Here is a 19,244-nt window from a genome sequence, read left to right as displayed (position 1 = left end):
CTTAGATTGACGTAAATCCTAACGTCTCACATTATTTGTTTTGCTAATTTTTTTTTATGAGAAATGTGAGTTAAATGCGCTACATGATAGCGCAGTATTTATCAAACTTTTTATATATGCGGGCCGGCAAGTAGAACAACTACATTTACGGCTCCGTAGACTTACAAAATCCCAAGCCAAAATTTTTTAAAATATACAAATAAAAAAGAAAATCTAGTATGGAAAAAGTATGCACTTAGGACCAGAAGAAATCCATTCAAAGCAAGAATTATATATATATTGGGAAATGGGCAGTAAAAATGGGGACAGACGGTTGAGAAACACTGCAATACGCAGTCCCGTCAAAAAGTAATCAATGTAAGGGGTTTTTGCCGTGACGAGTAATTGCACCATCACATAGCGATTACTCACCGCAAGTAACAGCCTCACCTGATTTGCATATGCGACAGATTTTACATAACGGAAAAAAACGTGGAAGAAATAATATACATGACTAACGCAATAATCCTAATGAAATTATGACCACCGATTGCAAAAACAGAAACAATTCAACCTTCAATTTATTCTGATTCACAAATTTTTCCTTTAAGTGAGAAGTCAAGAGTTCACTTTAAGAATATATGACATTATAAGCATGCGGACTTTAGGTTAGCACCTTCATGACTGTTACGAACACATCTAAATTTAATGAATACTCAATAGTTGCATAACGAGAAAGCATGCAGTTGGTAGAGAAATAATCCCCCGTATCTTCCGTATCTTCCAGACGCACAAAACTGATATGTGTGAGCAGGTTTGTATCAATGACTCAGAGTGACCTGACAACACGAAACGAGAGAAGTGACGCAAACAACACAGAGGCCTTAATTGGGTGGTGCGAATGTTATTAGGACGTTATAGAGGAAGTTATCTGGCACTCTTACTATCCTTAAACTTAATCTGTTATCGCGCACGAATCAGTTGAAACACCGAGTTCCAATTCACAAAAAAATGTATTTCTTTCAATTTGCTTTGACATACAGTAGGTAAAAAAAACATGTGCAAAAACGAACAGTGGATTTAACATGAAAACGAGGAATTACAAACACAAAAATTGAACAGCAAACAAAGCATTGTAAACTTTCCAGGCGAAGAACACATATTTATTTTCACAGAAACCAACTGTTTATTATACAGTTGACCCTGAAGAAACACCCGCATACTTCCATTATCCAAGCAAAAGTAAGTGAAAAAAAACAGTGATTGTTCATGAATTGACGATGCAACAGAGTTGAACAAACGATACCGGATATCGATAAACGTTTACCGGGTCAAACTCGGGGTATCTAAAGGGAACTTTTGCTCTAAGAACTTGTCACAACATGAAATGCAACAAAACAAAAAGAATGATGTTTGTAAAAACATTTTGCGCCAAATGTGTGCCACGAATTCAAGCGCCAGACGTACAGCAATACGACATCCCATCTGTACAAAACACTTGTCTCCTTTCCATATTGGGGTTGCATTCCTTCTAAACAGAAGGACGACACGCGGCGTGTTTTACTCCACCTGAAAATACTGGGCTTTCTCCTCTTTCATAGGTTGAAGGTAAGTATTCTCCGGCGTCTCATAGTCATTGTCCACCCGTCTCACGTTCTCCTTTACACTACTGTACCGTATGCTCTCGTACACCCTGCTGTTGCCTTTGGAAATGGTGTTCAATGGCTCAGTGCCAGATTTCTTAAATTCGGGCAAGCGGCAAAACTTCCACATGAGTATCGCAAATACGGCGAGAACAATTATGGCGCCGATGCAAGCACCGATCGCGATTGAAGTTGAAGAGATCGGGTCAACGTAGAATGTCCCGCTCGTTGTGGTGACTACGCTTCCAATATTCTCACAGCGCTCTTTGAGGCTGTTGTAAGGTTTGCCGTACAGTTCGTTAGGGGAAGTACACGAAAAGCACGTGCTTTGACTTTGGCAGGTTATATTGAATACCGAGTCGTTTTCAATGACTGCGTACAATTCGCACGTGCAATTCCAGTTGTTGTTTTTGGGTAAATCAACAACGGCAAGCGGATTGATGTCAAACCTTCCTATAGTTTTTATCTCGTTTCCAGTCAGATCGACGGTTTTTATGGCGGGAAGGCTGGAAAACGCGTCCGAGGCTATTTCACGGATGAAGTTTTCGGAGAGGTCAAGTGCAACCAAACTTTCACTTCTGAGGAAGTTCGAAGGCACAACAGTGAGTGCGTTTTTGGTGAGGATCAGCTTTGTGAGGTGGACAAGGGACGTTATGAGGTTGCCTGATAGCTGGCGGATCTGGTTCAAGCTGAAATCGATGTAAACCAAGTTGTTCAACTGGGCGAAGGTGACGTCGGTCAGCTTGTGCATAGTTTGTTCGTTCACTGTTAATTTCTTGAGGGTTCCGTTCGCAGAAACCAGTTGTGTGAGATTGGGCAAGCGAAGGTTTTGCAGAACCACCTCGTTTAAACTTGAAAGACCGTCGACCTGCAGCAGAGAAAGCGGGCAATTTTCGATACGAATTGCTCTCAACTCGTCGAGGTTGATGAAACTGGCATGGGACAAACTGTTCAAATCCTCCAGTACAACTTCTCTAACGGTGCCATTGCACAAAGTCAGGTTGGTGATCGTATCAGCAACAGGTGATAGGATCGTGTCATCAAACACCTCTTGCGTGTAATCCTCTATGTACAAAGTTGTGAGTTTCTCTAAACCGCTGAAAGTCTCGGGATAGAACATGAGTCCCCAGTGTCCGATGAGAAGGTGGGTTAGTTTGGTGGTGAGCAGAAATGGTTTAGAGGAGTTTTGAAACGAGAAGTTGTTTTCTCTGACGTCAAGTTTTCCCAATGAGGTTCTGATCTCGAAGTCAAGCGACGAGATGCTGTTGTTTGCCATGGACAGAAACTGCAACCTCGACAGCGCCCCGTACGGTAGAAGGGAAGCGCTAACCAGTCCGTTGCCATCAAGTATAATCGTTCTGAGGTCCTCCTGAGTCGCGAGGAGCAAATAGCTGATGAACGAAATTTTATTGTACGAAAGATCAAGAAACTGTAGCTTGTTTAAAGCTGAGAAGGGATTGTGGAGCAACACGTCGTTGTTTAAGAGATTGTGGGACACGTCGAGTGCCTGAATGTTGGCAGCGGCCTTGAAGAGGGCGAGGGGAAGATCTAGGTATCGGTTGTAAGCAAGATCGAGATAGAGCAATCGTTCACTGCAGTATTTTACTGCATCTGTTCGGAAGCTGGATAATCTGCGAAGTTTGTGGAGAAAATGTGTAAAAAACAAACAGTCGAAAACAGATCGACATATTCAGTAACCGTTGTTAACTTTAAATCCACAAGAAATTGACATGTAACTTCAAGTGCTGTCAGAACCATTAGGAGCAAGCAAGCCATACAATATACAGCCGCACTTCCAATCATTTCGACAATATTTCACGGTACTGCCTAACTAAGGGCGGCAGGTAACAAGTTAAGCAATAGAAAATGCCTTGAGATTTACTCAATAACCAAATTCATATACTTTTCCCAAACCAGCACCCACCTGTTGCGACTGAGATCGATGGCTCTCGTAGACGAAGGAAAATAACCAGTAACCGTCTCCAATCCGGCACCACTGCAGCGCGCCCATAGGCCAGAGCATGTACAATTTTCCACGCAGGTGTTGATCGTTGTGTTGACTTCAGCAGTAGATAGTAATGATACATTGATTGTTGTTGTTGTTGCCGTTTCCGTTGTTGATGGTGTTGTTGTCGTTGTTGTTGGTTTTGTTGTTGTAACAAAAACGACGGTAACACCCGGAATAATGATTGTAAACCTTTCTTCTACGTCACTAGAAGGCGTCGTGTAATTAGAAGAAGTGTAATTGGAGTTGGTAAGATTAGTTGTCGTGTAGCAGCGGGTCAGAGCTAAAGTTAAAAGAAGAACAAAAACCGACAACGCCATTGTCTTGAACTACTCTACGTTTTCTAGTAATAGGTAGAAAAGGTAAGTTTTTGCATACGAAAAAGCAGTATGCTTGTTGCTGCTGTGTCGTAACTGTCGGAACGGTTTAACATCGTTTAACTAATGCTTGCTCATAACTTCCAGTAAAATCTGTCGTCAAGTTAGTCATTCTCAACCGCTAATAAAGGTCAATTCATTTTGACGTTCATACACGTTGATGGCTTGCTTGAGTTATAATGTTGATTCTGAGACCATACTAAAGCTACGCCACACAAGCCAAGCACACAAAACAACAGCCTTTACGCGCGCAGCTGCATCAATAATGTCTTCTTCACAACCAACTGACTTTACTTCTGAACTCTTAGAGCTAAAATTTACAACAAAACGGCAAAACAAATTATTCCAGCATCTCAGCCAAAAAGCGGAAATACCGACTGCAAAGCTGTCACAGATAAAGCAGAGACATTCGGTTTAAACAGGATACAGCGGAAACAGTACAATGTGCCACCTGTCCGTTTAGGACTAATGATGATATCACCTGTGATGCATACGTACAGGATATGCCCACGTCACTGCCCTATGCATGAGAGCTCCTTGTATTATCATCATACCCAATCTTGTTCTTTTTACATCCGCTAATTTTGACTGGTAAAAATGAATCCACAGCGGTAGTATTGTTGTTATATGTCGAATGACATACAAGCCACTTTTACACAACATGTGAAATGAGACTGCTGTCAACAACGAGCTGCATCCAGCAATTCTACGCCATATCCTCCGGGCGTGACGTCATATAATTGTTGCGTAAATGGCTGTTGCTGCGGCTGCACACTGAAATGCCCGCATACGCTTGCGTTTTGTGAAGTCTGACATTTTAAATATAAGTTTTGAGAAACAGAAGATTTATTAAACGCACATATATTTTTGTAGTTGCTTCCAATCGGCCATGTAACAGCGGTCATTGTTTTTTGTCGGGACATTTGGACAGTGAGCGCTGCTCGAGTAAAGGGTAACGCAAATGGGTAAAAGATGCAATGGACAGTTCACGGTCATCTTATTCCCATGAATGTGTTTTTGCAAAGACCTGGCAAATTAAAGTGACGATTGATTGTTTCCAAACCTTTCAAATGAGCTACCTGTGGAGACGCGGCTAAGATTCTGCGCTGAAAGTTACAATCCGTTCATCAAGGACAACGACTTAACGACAAGCATTAAAAACGCCACCACAATATACATTTCTGTGCTGCGTATGCGCTCGTTGGTGAAGTTACGTAATCAGTCACGGCCAAACGGAAATAGCTTGTCGGGCAAGTGGTGGCACACACGTGTAGTCGGTATTTGGTGACACTTTCAACATGATTTGCATCGAAATCAAAGGACTATACGAAGGTTGCGGCATTCTTAAAAGCACAAAGAAATTTCCTTACACTGTTCGTGATAGGTTAAAGCTGAAGACAAAGGTCGCCACACATTGCAAGTCACAACATTGTCTTAAATTTAACCTTGCTTTTGGCCGGAACACAAAACATGCTCAAGCTTTGTGTCGGTCGTGTGCGTTTGTACTGGAAAGTAACAACCAAACCAAACCGTTGTTTGTATTTTATCAAAACATTAAAAAGATTGTTTATCGAAATGGACCCCACAAGTCATTGCACATCACCTGACATAACAAACAACCATATAATAAACAAAACATTGAACAGATTGTTGTGTGTTTGTTTGAAATTGGAGTCAACAAGTCATTGCATATCAACAGTTAAGAAAGTCACACCAGTCTATAGCAGTTACAATTGCGCATCTAAAGTTTTGATTTTCAGGATAAATAAACCAGTATATGCACAGCATTTGAAGATTAAGGCATATATGTAAGGTCTGTGCGTGTATATGAAAAGTTGCGTATAAAAGAAAATTGTAAAAAAAAAACGAAATAAACAGCCTAAAAACAAACAGAAAATTAATTAGTTTTCCGTAACTTTTCCAACTTTTTCCGGGACCACGCTATAGGGTGGCGGCGGGAATTCCCCATCCGAAATACTGTGTTCCGAATTAACCTCGTCGCAGACTTCGAGAACAGGGGGGGGTTTGTGCGCGACGCCATCGACGTTTTTCGGAAAGTCCAACTCTAAGCAGGCGACGCCGTCCTCCTCGGCGCAGCGACTAAATTGTGCAGTTGACAAATGCAGACTCTCAGGTCTCAGTTCGCCAGTGTTGCTTCCAATTCTGAAAGACTTCGCACCGCACTGCTTGTTCCGAATTTTAGGGGTTTGTTTTCCTTCGTAAGGTGGCAGGGCATCCCACAGATCCGGTCGCGGCAAAGGCACAACTTCCCGTCGAGTTACAGTATTGATTTCAGGCTGTGTTGCGGAACACACCGAACCTGTCATGACAGCGGCACTGGCCACGAGCACAGGTAACCCCAGCAATAGCAACAGCGGGTTTCTCGTAACGAGGAAAGGTATCATGCACAGAGTGGTGACGATGATCACCGCTATCACAAAACGAACTCTGGTGCTGAGGCGTGAACACGAAGGCCAACGCGAAGGTCTACCGTCTTCATCTACTTCGTTCGTTCCTGCAATAGAACTGCTGCCTCTGTTGCTACTGTTTACCATCGTGAGTTGGTAACTTTTTACAAAAACTACAAAGCCTTCACTATTTGTGCTGCTTCTTGCAATTTATAGTAAAGATTGACGCGAGGTTACGCCGTGTCAGTCTGATGGACAAGAATGAGGGGCAGAACGCCAAATCGGTTGAAATCTAATTAGGCGTCGTGCGCTGGGATTGGTCAATTTCTGTCACGTGTTTGTGGTTTCCAGGTAGCTATGGTAATCGTGTAGACGTCGTGAAAGTGTAGGAAGTCGGTTTGTGATAAGGTAAAGGTGCCCTTTCGCTTTTGCCCTACTGTTTTCGTGGCAATTAACTTTAATTTGCATAATACGAGGATTACTTGACTTGAAGTAGTTTTCTGTTTGCATAAGTTGATAAGCGCAAAAGACAGTTATTGCAACAAGAATGAATTTTGTGATATTTGCTTCGGTAAAGAGTCGAAATAACGAGTGCTTCTTCAAGTTTAGAAACGATTTACAGCGAACTCGCAGAACTAACAACCAAGATAGGAATGTTTGCCAGAATTCCGGCACGTTCTCCAACCTATCAACACACTCTCAGAAAACGTGACTGCCAAACGTGTGACGTCACAGAACGAGTTAAGGTCGCCGGAGGTCGTGAAAGGGTTGCAAAGGACATATCTGCAACATACCAGCTGAGAATGGTAACGAATAACTTTGGAAGGTGGCGTGTCAATACTATACAAGAAAATTTTTGGGGCCGTCATTTCAACGTAAACGAGGTAATTTTAAGATCTGGCAAATAAAATACAAACTTTAAAAGTTCAATTCGCTGCAATCACATTTTCGCAATCCTGTGTGGTGACTTCGACAATTGAAAGCAATATGAAATATTCACCAAAAACACGATCTGTTTTTTGGTGTCGTCAGACACAGGAGTTTGTAAAAACAAAACTTTCTTCAAAGTGCAGAGATCCAGAAGCTGATATTTGACATACAAATTCTCACAAAATTTAGACCAACCCCAGTCTGTTACTTACTATAAACCAACACTTCATTTTCACTGAATCTTTCACAGGCAACACACATTCAAATTTGCAATTGTTTTGCAATTTTCTGCTTTATTACGTCTCTGTCATCAAAATAACTTGCACAGCAAGAACACTTAACTGAATACTTCTAGTTTTTAGTGAAATGCTGAAATAATTCCTTAACAGAATCATCAAGGTCGCCAGAATAAGCTTTCCATTCAATGTATTCCCGAATTATATACGCGTGAACGAACGACTTTTAAATCAACGTCACAGTTTATTTATCTACAAAGCGCGAAAAATATAACAAAGTAGAATTTTAAGCGGGAAAAATCAACAAACTGAAAATGGATCACAATTTGTGAACTAAAAAAGCCGTGATAAAAAACTTAAAGTCAAAGTAATAATGGGAAATTATGCCGTCATCGTCTATGGGACGTTGGAAACCACAAAAAAGTTGACCATTAGTAATTTAACGATTCGTAATGATTTGATTTCTCGTCGCCCGATTTTTCGACCGCCTCCAAGTCCATGTAGGTTGAGCAAGGGATAGGGGTCAGGTAAGGGTTGAATTCTGTTGATTTATTTCCACTCGATTCGGGAAAACTTTCTGGGAGAATATACGCGCTGTAGGCGGACGGCGTCGTGGGCAACTGGTCGATAGATGGCGCCACATCACCAGCAGCGGCATAATTTGAAACATCTTGATCCGTAGCGACAGCGTACTCGTCCTTAGCCTTGGAGTAGTGGTCAGTGTTCGGGCCCGAACCGGAATAAATGTCCTTCGATTTTTCGTCGGCCAGTGCGTAATCACCGTTGACGTCGGCCGCCGCGTATTCACCGCACGCAGCCATCGCGTAATCGTTTGTGACGCCACCGGTCGCCATGGAGTACGGAGGACATGGATCGATGGTTCCGTATTCGTTCTCTCCATGGGGAGTTGCCCGGGCAGCGGCTTCGGGGTCCACGTAGATATTGGTGTCCGTGTCGGGTGGGGACATTGGAGTGGAGCTCCCACCCCGGGGGCGAAACAGGGCCAACACAAAGTCTTTGCCGCGGGACCGCACCAGGAAAATCCCGGCGATTATGAGCAGAAGCACGATTAACAAAACCACGATAATCGCTACGATGGCGCCAACGTTGCCTGCGTCACCTGTAGCGGCATTGCTTACTCCCCCTGAACCGCCACTAGATGTCGTTGCTGATGCGGTTGGTGTTATGGTTGGTCTTTTGGTTGGTGTTGTGGTTGTTCTTGTGGTTAGACACGATTTCAGGAACTCTTCGTAGGTGATTGCGGCATCGGTGCATGTGACGCACGCATTCAAACCCACACACTGCAGTGTCATGGATTTGAGGAATTCTACCGTTTTGCATGTGCACTCGACCGTGACGGCGGTCACGTGCAGCGCCTGGACCTGAGGCAAGTTTTCCAACTGGTTTAGGGTGAGACCAACGCCGGTAAGATCCAGATTTTGCAGGTTTGGAAACCCGTTGAAAACGTTGGGAGCGATGTAAGTGATCGGGTTGGAGGAAAGGTTTATGGTGGTCAGATGCTTCGAAGTACCCAGACTCGCAATTTCAGAGATTTGGTTCGAACTCAAATCGATCGATTCGAGACTGGGAAGTCGCTCAAATAATTCGGTCGGAAACACTGTAAGTTGATTTCTGGCCAGTGACAAGTTGGTAAGGTTGCCGTGTTTAGGTACCGAAAACGCAGACAAATTATTCCCGTCCAGAGTCAATTTTTTCAAACCAGAAACTTGCGATAAATCAACAACAAACGACGAAATCTTGTTACGACTTAAATCCAATTCAAGCAGGTTTCCAGAATACACTAAAATATCGATGTCGAAATTTGAGACTGGAGTGTCTGTGAATTGGAAGACTTTGAGAGCGCCGAGGCCTAGCAAGAATTCGGCCGATATACGTGTTCCAGTTCCACCGCTTATACGCAACTCTGTGAGCGACGCAAGCGACTTAAAATATTTGTTGTTAAAGTTTTCCAACCTGGTGTGGCGCATATCCAGTTTGAGCAAGTTTTTGAGATTGTTGAATGCACCATTGGCCATAGAACTAACGGCACTTGAGCTGAGGTTAAGCGTGACAAGTGAATATGGAAAAGGGCGCCACTTGATTTCTTCAAACGGGTTAGCGCTTAAGTCCAAATGCTTCAAGTTGGTTAGGTCTGCAAATGTTAGGTAAGTAATCGTACCACTTAGACCATTGTGGCTGACGGATAATTCCTCCAGCATGTTCAAGCCCATGAATACTTCGTAGGAATTTTCTATAGGATCTGCCCAATTGTTGTAATCCAGTTTGAGGACTCTGAGGCTTTGCAAGTCGACAAAATGGTTGTTGGTAAAGGTGGAGAGCTTGTTATGTGACAGGTCCAGCACTTGAAGGTCTGTAAATCCAGTAGCGGCATTTTCGTTTATTTCGGACAATGAGTTGTGAGAAAGATACAACTCCGTGGCAGTTAAGGGCACGCCGGCTGGAAGAGATTGCAGATTTCTGCTTTTGCAATCTACGACCGTTTCTGAGCAATTGCAAGGCGTTGGGCAGCTTTCCCTATGATTTGCCAAGCAATTGCCTACTAACGCCAAAACATATATAGCGTAGGACAGAGACATGTTCATTTCTGCCTCGCTAACAGTTATCGATCTGTGTAGGCAAATATTGTACAGTTATTGTGTGGAAACGTACGCCCACACCCACTCACAAACAGTACACAAACGACGTCCTAATGCACAAAAACGTCAACCACATTTATACTTATGTCTAATAAGGATACTAAAAGCAGCTATACTAAATTTTATACGTTGTTTTGCATCGTCTGTATCACAGCTATACACGATTAGGTCTTGGCCTTGAACCATGGGGTTCGCGGTATACAAAACCACCAGCTATATCATAAAACAACTAGTTACAATAAAACAACCACTTGCATCGAAACGTGACGCCAATTAAACATCACTGCGGTTTGAAACAATTTCACCTGGCCAAGTCATCCCACGTCACTGCAAGCGGGATGACTCATCAAAAAGAAACAAGCACCTTGTGATGCGCGAACCGTGTTTTCTCCTGGTGACTGTGAGTCACTTGTTTGAGAAATCATTAGGACCAAATTGGGCGAATACGGTTCTGTGCATTATAAGGTCAGTGCAAAAGTAGTGAACTAAAGAGCGCTTAATCCGATGGTAAGTGTTTTCGGTACCTTTATACACTACAGCAGAAAGAAAATCACAAAATTTTGTAACAAGCATGCCGTTATCAAATTTTGTGATAAGGCTCTAAAATAAAGGTCCTTTTCCCGTCGCAGAAAATCACCTTCATATTCAAACGTCACATATAACAGCCACTAAATTACCGAAAGAACGACCTTAGATAGCCTTCTCTCTCGTGCGTCACCACCGGGTTAAATATATAGGCATGTTGAAGTCTGGAAAAAGCTCCAGATGCCCCTTTGACCCCGCATATAAATATACACCACGATGACAGCGATGTATACGGGTTTACTATACAGACTTATACGTCCTGTTTCAAAACAACCCCTTTATATTCCACGCTCAGGGACTTGACGTATCCATGTAAGTCTCTGCGCCACACTTAAATTTGTGGCCCTAAACATAACAAAACCATACAATAAGCAGATAGTCTTAATTAGAAGCAGTTTTTTAAAAAAACTACACAATCTCACAAAAAACACTACAAAAGCTTCTTTTCCTCCCACATAGTTTGTGGAATAAAGGTAATTGTATAAGTCAAGTTGCAGGGTATTATCCAAAATTAGGCCGTAAACCAATCGTGAGGAACAACAAAACCGCCCCAATCCTTGGCCGTCAAACACAGTTGTAAACTGGACGCTTACAACTTCTCCAACTCACGTAAACACAACATCGGCAACACAAGGTTGCCCTTACCAACAGAACAAAACAAAATCAATAAAAAAGCATGCAATCCTACTTTGAGGTTGGACTGGGGTTTGAGGTTGTTCCTGGGCAGAAGTCGACTCTTTCCAGAGGTTGTTGGGAAGAAGAATGGTTCGGTGAGGATCAGGTTGAAGGAGAGAGGAGTCTCTGTCGGATTCGCAAGAGTAATGGCTTGGATCTGGACGCTCTCTCTCATCTCCTGCAGTTGTAGTTGTTCAGTTCAGAGAGATAAACAATGTTAAACAAATAGAGCATTGCGATCACAAATCCATGCAAGAAATAAATACATTTTAATCATAAAGTTACAACTTATTCAACATAACTAATTACTAAGGTTATATGCATACAAAAGGCACGTAGTGAAGTTTGTAAACTATATTAGGCAACTGCAAATTCGGCAAGGTCCATTTGCACCCAAGAGAATCATTTTGATATACATTACAGCTATACAAATAATTTAGATGGTAACAACGTCATACCAGACTATCGGGGTTAATGACGTTGCTAAGAGGAAGATAGAATCTTGATCCCTCCTCATCCTCATCCTCATCTTGTTCCGTCTCAATGTTGAGCATTCCGGCTTGAACGAACGCTGTAAGCTCAAGACGGAGCGGGCTTTTGTCAAGACCATCAAAGCGAGTCATCTGTAACGTAAAATTCAAATCATGCTATGGACGATATTTGTATTAATTTGCTGCACATTCTAAGGAGTGTTTGGCCTCGTAACTTAATTAGATTGGACACTTAGAAAGGTTTTATACGATGCGTTACAATCCTCTAAACTTTTACGGCAAAATATCACATGGACTAAATTTCTCGCACTAAAACACACACATATTGGTACCTTTCCCTCCACATTTCGCTTCTCGGGATCGTCAAGGGTCATGAACCCGTGTGAGTATGCCAGCCACTCTTTTCCGCGTCTTCCCTTCGTCGCTCGGTCGACAACCGGATGGAACACTGACGTCACAATCACGTGACCGTGAGCTGCAAGTTGATACGAGTGTTTAAAACTAAAACTGCGTTTCACAAACTAATTTATTTTCTATGCACTGACTTCTGCTATTCATTTACAAAGAAAAACAGATACCACTGCCGTTATGTTTATTACTTTAAAGTTATTTTAATTCATTAGACTATTTAACAAATTAATTGCAGAGTTGAATTTACAACATCGATACCACTATGTCTGAAAAATATTACTTTACATTTGCACTGAAAAAAAAACAAAGCAATTTATCACATAGAGAACAGTCCGGTGTAAGTTTCAGAATAATTCAGTCCACAATTTTTAGTGCATGAAATAGGAGTTTGACAGATCTCGAAATCGTTATTGGTGGGTCTTACCTGGAACTACCAACTGGGATGGCTGCATCTGGAAAGGTCGATCGGAGAGTTGACCCAAGTGCGGATCGATACGAACTGTCACCAGTTTAGGAAGTTTGCTGTAGAATCCTGGTGTTGAGGTGGCCCTGGCACTCAGCTCCTGCTAATGAAGAACGTCAAACACTGTGAGCTGTGTCAAATGTTTAAAATATATTTTGGATGTGGTGCCCTATAACTTTATGAGAATCTGGCGCTCACATAGGCATTGTCTTTTTCTCTACGATAACAAATTACTGTATGTCTTTGAAGCAAAAAGCCTCTAATTTATGTCAGCCAGAAAATATTTATATTTTTGGATATTCACTGTATATTTATATATCTAGGCAATATGGAACCAATCATATGAAATATGTAAGCTCCAATGGCCATCTATCTGCGGTTTACATGACTATATATTATATAATAAAAGAATTTGCAACACACTGAATCACGCAGTGTCTCTCACAGCAAGTTTAACGTGACTGATTTTTCCCCTGGTTCGATAAAATGTATTTGGATACAAATAGTATAAAGTTGGATAGAGACAACGCTCACCTGGGTTGAAGGCGTTTCATTGGGTTCAAAGTCGTTCAACTTTCGACGAGAACTTGCGAAGTTAACTTTGCTGCGTTGACCTTTAGTAACCTTCAGCGGAAAGATGTCGCCGAACCAGATGTTGAGGTCAACCACCTTTTGATCTTCGGGATCGGGGTAGTTGTACGTGCGCCAGTCAACACGAATGTCTGAGAGAACGAAAAGTCGCATATAAGTAGATAGCAATACCTTATGAAGAGAAAAGGAGCATTCGTGCCAAAGTATTAAACGTCAAACAATGGGTCTCTATTACGACAACAAGCAACTGAGGTAAAAAAGAAAGAAATATTGGCATTTTCACCGCAAGAACTGTTGTTATTGACCCTCAGTTTCCTAGCAACGCTCGCCCCTCCCTCGAGATGAGTCCCGAACCTGACAACCGCATCCTTGTCCTCTTGACTCGCCACCTGGAAACTTAGGGGACATCCGGACACCTCAAGTTCAACAGGAATCTGTTTTTCCTCCAAACCTGGAGGAGAGAGGACCGAAGAAATAGGTTAAGTTTTTGCAATTAAAGCTAAGCTTAGCCTGAGTGGGATTAGGTTTGTCACTGTATCGCACACGTAAATAATTTAACATTAAATAAACATAATCGCTGCTGGTGAGGTTGGAACCCATGATCCTGAGCATAACGGTAGCTCGCTCATTCAATTGTCCAATGCGGTTAGCTTACGCCACTGTACACCTAATCGCGCGGAACGCAGTTTCAGAGTTTTCTTATGCATGCCAAAGCGGATATCCATGAAATACTTAAGGCTATACATGTTTCAGAGAAAACCTTATCCACAACTTAACAGAGACATTTTTAAGTTCGTACCTTCGATACGACAAGTGAATGTGTCCGTGTATTTTCCCCACATGTCAGAAAAAGCTGAGACGGTGATTTCCTGGGACTGGAAGGGACCAAGGAAGCCACGATCCGGTTCAACCTGGAACGCTGCACCTACACCACTCTCCAACATCAGCTTAGCGTGGTCTGCGTTCACAGAAAACAGTTCGTATTTGAACTGGTAAGAAATACTCAATAACTGTAGAAGAATTTGGCACACGGGTATGCTTTGTCTGGATTTTGAATAAGAAACTGATGATTTGCTCAAAATTCTGAGAATAAAGACACTGGCCGTACTGTTGTCAACATTGTCATGTACTAATCCTGGAACTACACCAACCGCGTCATTTAAACTGATCATGACATAAGTTCTTACCGAAACGGTTTTTCTTACTTGAAACATGACAATGTTGACAATAGTGTGAGCCAGTCTCTTTATTCGCAAAACTCATGGTGCTTACAGTATATAAGCGAAACCGATTTTTCTAAATACGAATCTGCTGACATAGGCTTGTTGCTATATAATACATTTGAACTAGTATATTTTTTTATATCCATACCGAATTGAGCTTGTTGAACGGTCTTTGCAAGCGGGTCGGCGAGATTGGGAGTTCTTCCCAGCATCAAGCGACGCGTTCTGTAACTTTTGAAATCCATAGAAACTTGCTTCTTCTGTGCGGTCTGGCACTGCAACGTCAGACAAACAAGCGCTGATCAATAACTTTCAACTTAAAGCACACCAACAAACTTTAAACTGCTTGTATCTGTACCCACTGACATATATTCAGCGCGTTGCAGAGGTTTATCTTACCTCATAAAAATTTAGCGTAATTGATCGAGGCAACAACACATAATTCGATTGCGTAAAAGTTCCACTTTATCAAAGCGAAGTTTATCAAAGACCGATTTATTAAAATACAAATGCTCCAATTTATCAAAGCCTGGTTGTAGAGCAGATGAACTTACTGGGAAGTTTTCAACGGATGCCGACCACGGAGCTCTGATTGCCGACAAGTTGGTGACGACAACTTTCGACTTTACGACTTTCCCAACTTTTACTTCACCGTCGAATTCCACTTTCAGTTGTTTGCTGTGTTCAAATACAGAGGTTTTTTAGCCAAGTGCAATGTGCATGTTTATTACATAAAGTTTAAAATTTATACTTTGGCATTTCTAGAGAATGGACCTGTAAAAGAAATGTATTTCCATGCATAATTTGAGAATTTTGAAGCTAAATAAAAAAATAAATGAAAATGCTTTTTGTATTTTTTTGTATGTGAAAAACAATATGTATTATAACACAACCGCCGAATAAATGTTACCAGACTACAGTTCCCACCTTGGTACAAGAAAAATTAGCGAGTCTCATAACAGACAAATGCACTACACAACAATTCGTCATTGAACTCACCCTTCGGTTCCTGGCGTGGCAAAATCCACCGACAAATCCTTGACGAAAGCGTAGAAGCCGAGCACGATAGGATTGTTCGACCCCTCAATCTTACATGGAACGTAAACCTCAGTGACCTCTCCGGTCACGTGACTAATCAGGGTCACCTGAAAAGAAGGTTTTGACCCTAGTTTGTGTGGAACAAATCTACTACAAGTAAAGTTGTTTGGTGACAACGCATGTGATGTAATTATACCAGCGATTCCTAAACGCGGAACCCTACGGCTCTATGGCAAAATATGAAGGTTCCCTCTGGTTACAACCATCTCGTTTTAAGCAACAACTGCTGTGCATGTCCGTTAAGTCTTTGTACGATAAGCGTTGGAGAACAAAGCCAAAATGAAAAAAAAGAATGAAAAAAAATATTTTTCAAGTTTACTTGACGTTTCGGGGGTTTACTTGTCAGCCTAAATAACCCTGCAATATTCCCCGGAAAAAAAAAGTTTGAGAAACACTGGGTTATTCCAAGACTATAGCGGGGTCCAACAGATGTACCTCGATGGCGCGTTCTTCTCTCGGTCCCAAAATCCCCTCCATCGGCGCCATTGTGACCTCACAAAGGCTTGCCTGTTTTCCAACTGGTTTGGAGAATTGGAACTCGGTGGGAAAGAGGGTTTGGTTGATTAAGGTGGCTGTGGTCGTCTTCGGTACAGAAAGGAAAGTTTCTTGAAGTACCAGCGTACATTCAGCGAAACAAGCCTGGTCAAAAAGAATTGGAACACAAGAATGAACGAGTGATTTTTGTCACAGGTAATTTTTGTTGTGCGTCTCAATTTTTACGACAGACAATAAAACAAAATAATTGAAGGTATTATATCAAGGAGAATACGCAACAAATTTCAAAGTTACAGGTCACAAAAAAGCCATTAGTTGTAAAAAAGTTTAGGACTAAAATAATGACAGAAACAACGGTGTTTGTCAATTTACTGCAACCAATTACAAACCTGTTGGGTCTGCACTTCACCTTTGACCGCGACACTCGAACTTTGACCCCCTTCCACGTGGAGGTTAAGCAGAGAGTTGAGGGTGTTGGCGGCCATCGGTTTAAAATGAACTTTTACTTCCTGTTGTCCGAGGGGCGGCAAAGTTCCGCTGGAGGGCCAGACGAGTAGCTCAGAACTAAAATTGTTGTTTTTGTTGAGAAAGTTTGGTGGTAGTGTTTTCATGAAAAATTCCATGCATTTTATGTGAGGTATTTAGGGCAGGTCTACGACACATTAGAATGCCAGCGCAATAATAAAGGGGACACACTGTTCACAAGCAACGTCAAAAACCCGGTCAAATTCCTTAATTTAGTTTTCAAAAAATGTAATAATTGATGTAGAAGGTTCAGGTATCTACCGAGCTATTCATTTTTGCATGTACTTGAAACCCGGAATTCCAAAGACCAGCCCAATAAGTGTGTATTCAAATGATAACGCCACCCGGAGAAACAAACTTACGTGTCCTGGTGATCAGGTTTAGTGATTTTCCATTCAGCGTTCAGTTGGGTTGTGTTTCGGACAAACAACTTCTCACATGCGGAAGATCCCGGTTTAACGAGACCGAAGTATATGTGAAGGTTATCTGGTAAAATTTAGAATGTTTTTAAGGCAAGTGTCACTTCACCACCCAATAGTGATAAAGTATAATCGATTTAGGCATAATTTTGAAAGCAAAACGACTGCTAAAATCCTACTAAAAATGTAATTTCATACTATGACAAAGTTTGTTGTTCAAATTAATTTGTGTTTTACGCGACCTAGTATATCAAAAAATGTTAAAAAGTATTATTACAACCACGTGGAAAGGAATAATAATATCGTATTTCTAATTTCACACTTACATATATTACATCAAAGATAACCTGTTGAAAAATTCACATGTCATTTACCCATCACTACATTCGGGCCACTGATATTCGCACTGACGCACAGACTTATTGGCTCCAGCTGGTGTTCGATTTTACAATTCAGGACGCACGCTAGAGGGCCGGGTTTCGATCCGGTAATTGTCACTTCGAGGTCGGCGATATCTCCAGGATTAATAACCCCGACAGGAGGTTCGATTTCTACGATGTTGGGAAGCGTCTCACTGCTCCATTGGAACTCTACCGGCGCCATGCTGTGAAGAAGAATAGCGGTTTTGGGGACAAGAAAGTTTTTCGTGCAATTAAGAATCTTTCGGATGTGAATACACAGAAGACTCAGGTGTATTTTTGGCCTAAAATTTTATTTTCTACGTTTAATTTTTGTGCAAAAGTTTGTTGCAGTAGTTTTACACAAAAATGGCTGGATTTAGCAGAGGTCCTCTCAGACCCTTATGTTCTGCAACCCCCATTTTGAAAAAGAAATGCAACCCATGGTGTTCTGACCTATTGTTTAGAAAGTCCTGCATTAGTATACAGAGCGTATTCAGACGACTTACCTGTAGTTTGCCATTCGAAGTGGTCGTTTCGCGGTGGCACCAACCAACATGCTTCCCGGAACCACAATAGCTGGAGGGTGGACCACCACTGAATATGGCACACTGTGACCTTTGACCTGTACCTCGAGGGCAATGACCTCGCGCAGTGGAGCGTGACGGGTAGGCGCCGCAGACTGCAATGTGAAGCGTAGAACAAAGTCAGAAGAAGATAAGTTAGTTTGTAATGGAAATTTTTCTATTAGTGTCGAATGACAAATAGTTTTATATCCAGTTTCATTTTATTGCAACATATTTGAAGATTTGTTTCCCTCGAGGTATCTTTATGGCCACAAGGGGCGCTACCGAGCACCCAACGATCGATTCACCTGAATGCCCGAAGAAGCTCTTGAAAGCCTCGGTGCTGACTCATCGCCCCGCTTGTCACTTGGTGACTCAGCGCATACCGACGACGTGACGTCAGATTTTGTAAAAGGCGACTTAGGTTTGATGACGTCACGTTTTGGATCGGGCACGTTGCTCAACACCAGGTGGAAAACGTTGTTGTAATCGCCGACCTGAGCCATTTTACAAAATAATTACTCTCGAAATATGACGTCATGTTTAATGACGTAATACCTTTTGCGGAGCGAAAGTGGCAACAAACTCGTGAATGCCGTTGGCCTGCAGTACGCCCCCTCGTGGTTCGATGTAGAAAGCTGCAGACTCGTCGGGATAGAAATCAAACTGCTCCCATCGGCCTTTCCGATCCGTAGCGAGAGAGTCGAGTGCAGAGGATAGATTCGGTTTGAGAATGTGCCATGAGAATGGCATCTCGACATTCCTGTTTGACATAAGGTAAATAGGAAAAACGTAATATAAATGCGGATAAAATGTTCAGGACGACAAAGTGTTCGACTTCCAAACGGAAAAGATAACAACATGATCCTCACGTGGAGTTGTGGACGATAATTTGACGCATGAAGAACGAATGGGGGTTGAGGGGTGGAAATCGTATAAAATGATCAGCTGTGAGATCGACGACTTCTCCCACTTGTGGCTCTTCCTCTCCTCCGTCCGAAACACTCACGAGTTCCACGGCTGCTGATTGTCCTTCACCTGGCGTATTGTGGAAGAATTGGCAAAAAAT

General features: G+C 42.1%; 2 protein-coding genes across 5 annotated transcripts in view; both read right to left on the bottom strand.

The window, feature by feature from the left end:
* LOC145909625 (deleted in lung and esophageal cancer protein 1-like) overlaps positions 1 to 19,244 on the bottom strand; it is a 100,987-nt gene that overhangs the window by 76,391 nt on the left and 5,352 nt on the right. For 2 of the 4 annotated variants that reach the window (XM_082996993.1, XM_082996996.1), the window contains exons 14-31: positions 19,048 to 19,213; positions 18,734 to 18,938; positions 18,484 to 18,672; positions 18,119 to 18,291; positions 17,586 to 17,815; positions 17,155 to 17,278; positions 16,657 to 16,831; positions 16,208 to 16,411; positions 15,674 to 15,819; positions 15,229 to 15,352; positions 14,823 to 14,949; positions 14,251 to 14,409; positions 13,735 to 13,902; positions 13,395 to 13,582; positions 12,822 to 12,963; positions 12,319 to 12,461; positions 11,954 to 12,118; positions 11,509 to 11,673 (exon numbers count right to left, since the gene is read on the bottom strand). In XM_082996993.1, coding sequence (XP_082853119.1) covers positions 11,509 to 11,673; positions 11,954 to 12,118; positions 12,319 to 12,461; positions 12,822 to 12,963; positions 13,395 to 13,582; positions 13,735 to 13,902; positions 14,251 to 14,409; positions 14,823 to 14,949; positions 15,229 to 15,352; positions 15,674 to 15,819; positions 16,208 to 16,411; positions 16,657 to 16,831; positions 17,155 to 17,278; positions 17,586 to 17,815; positions 18,119 to 18,291; positions 18,484 to 18,672; positions 18,734 to 18,938; positions 19,048 to 19,213 — 2,993 coding nt within the window. Of the gene's footprint in view, positions 1 to 11,508; positions 11,682 to 11,953; positions 12,119 to 12,318; positions 12,462 to 12,821; positions 12,964 to 13,394; positions 13,583 to 13,734; positions 13,903 to 14,250; positions 14,410 to 14,822; positions 14,950 to 15,228; positions 15,353 to 15,673; positions 15,820 to 16,207; positions 16,412 to 16,656; positions 16,832 to 17,154; positions 17,279 to 17,585; positions 17,816 to 18,118; positions 18,292 to 18,483; positions 18,673 to 18,733; positions 18,939 to 19,047; positions 19,214 to 19,244 lie in introns of all 4 variants that reach the window. The other 2 variants (XM_082997004.1, XM_082997001.1) reach the window with 2 other exon arrangements.
* Positions 8,010 to 10,175, bottom strand: LOC145912878 (uncharacterized). Its single transcript, XM_083000357.1, has one exon. It carries the CDS (start codon positions 10,173 to 10,175, stop codon positions 8,010 to 8,012), a length of 2,166 nt encoding a protein of 721 aa, XP_082856483.1.

The sequence above is a fragment of the Ascidia mentula genome, chromosome 1, assembly GCF_947561715.1.
Source record: "Ascidia mentula chromosome 1, kaAscMent1.1, whole genome shotgun sequence".
Classification (NCBI taxonomy): domain Eukaryota; kingdom Metazoa; phylum Chordata; class Ascidiacea; order Phlebobranchia; family Ascidiidae; genus Ascidia; species Ascidia mentula.
This window is presented reverse-complemented; position numbering and strand designations above follow the sequence as displayed.

Coding starts and splice junctions, on each gene's coding strand:
- LOC145912878 (XM_083000357.1), bottom strand. CDS start 10,175: ATGTCTCTGTCCTACGCTATATATGTTTTGGCGTTAGTAGGCAATTGC.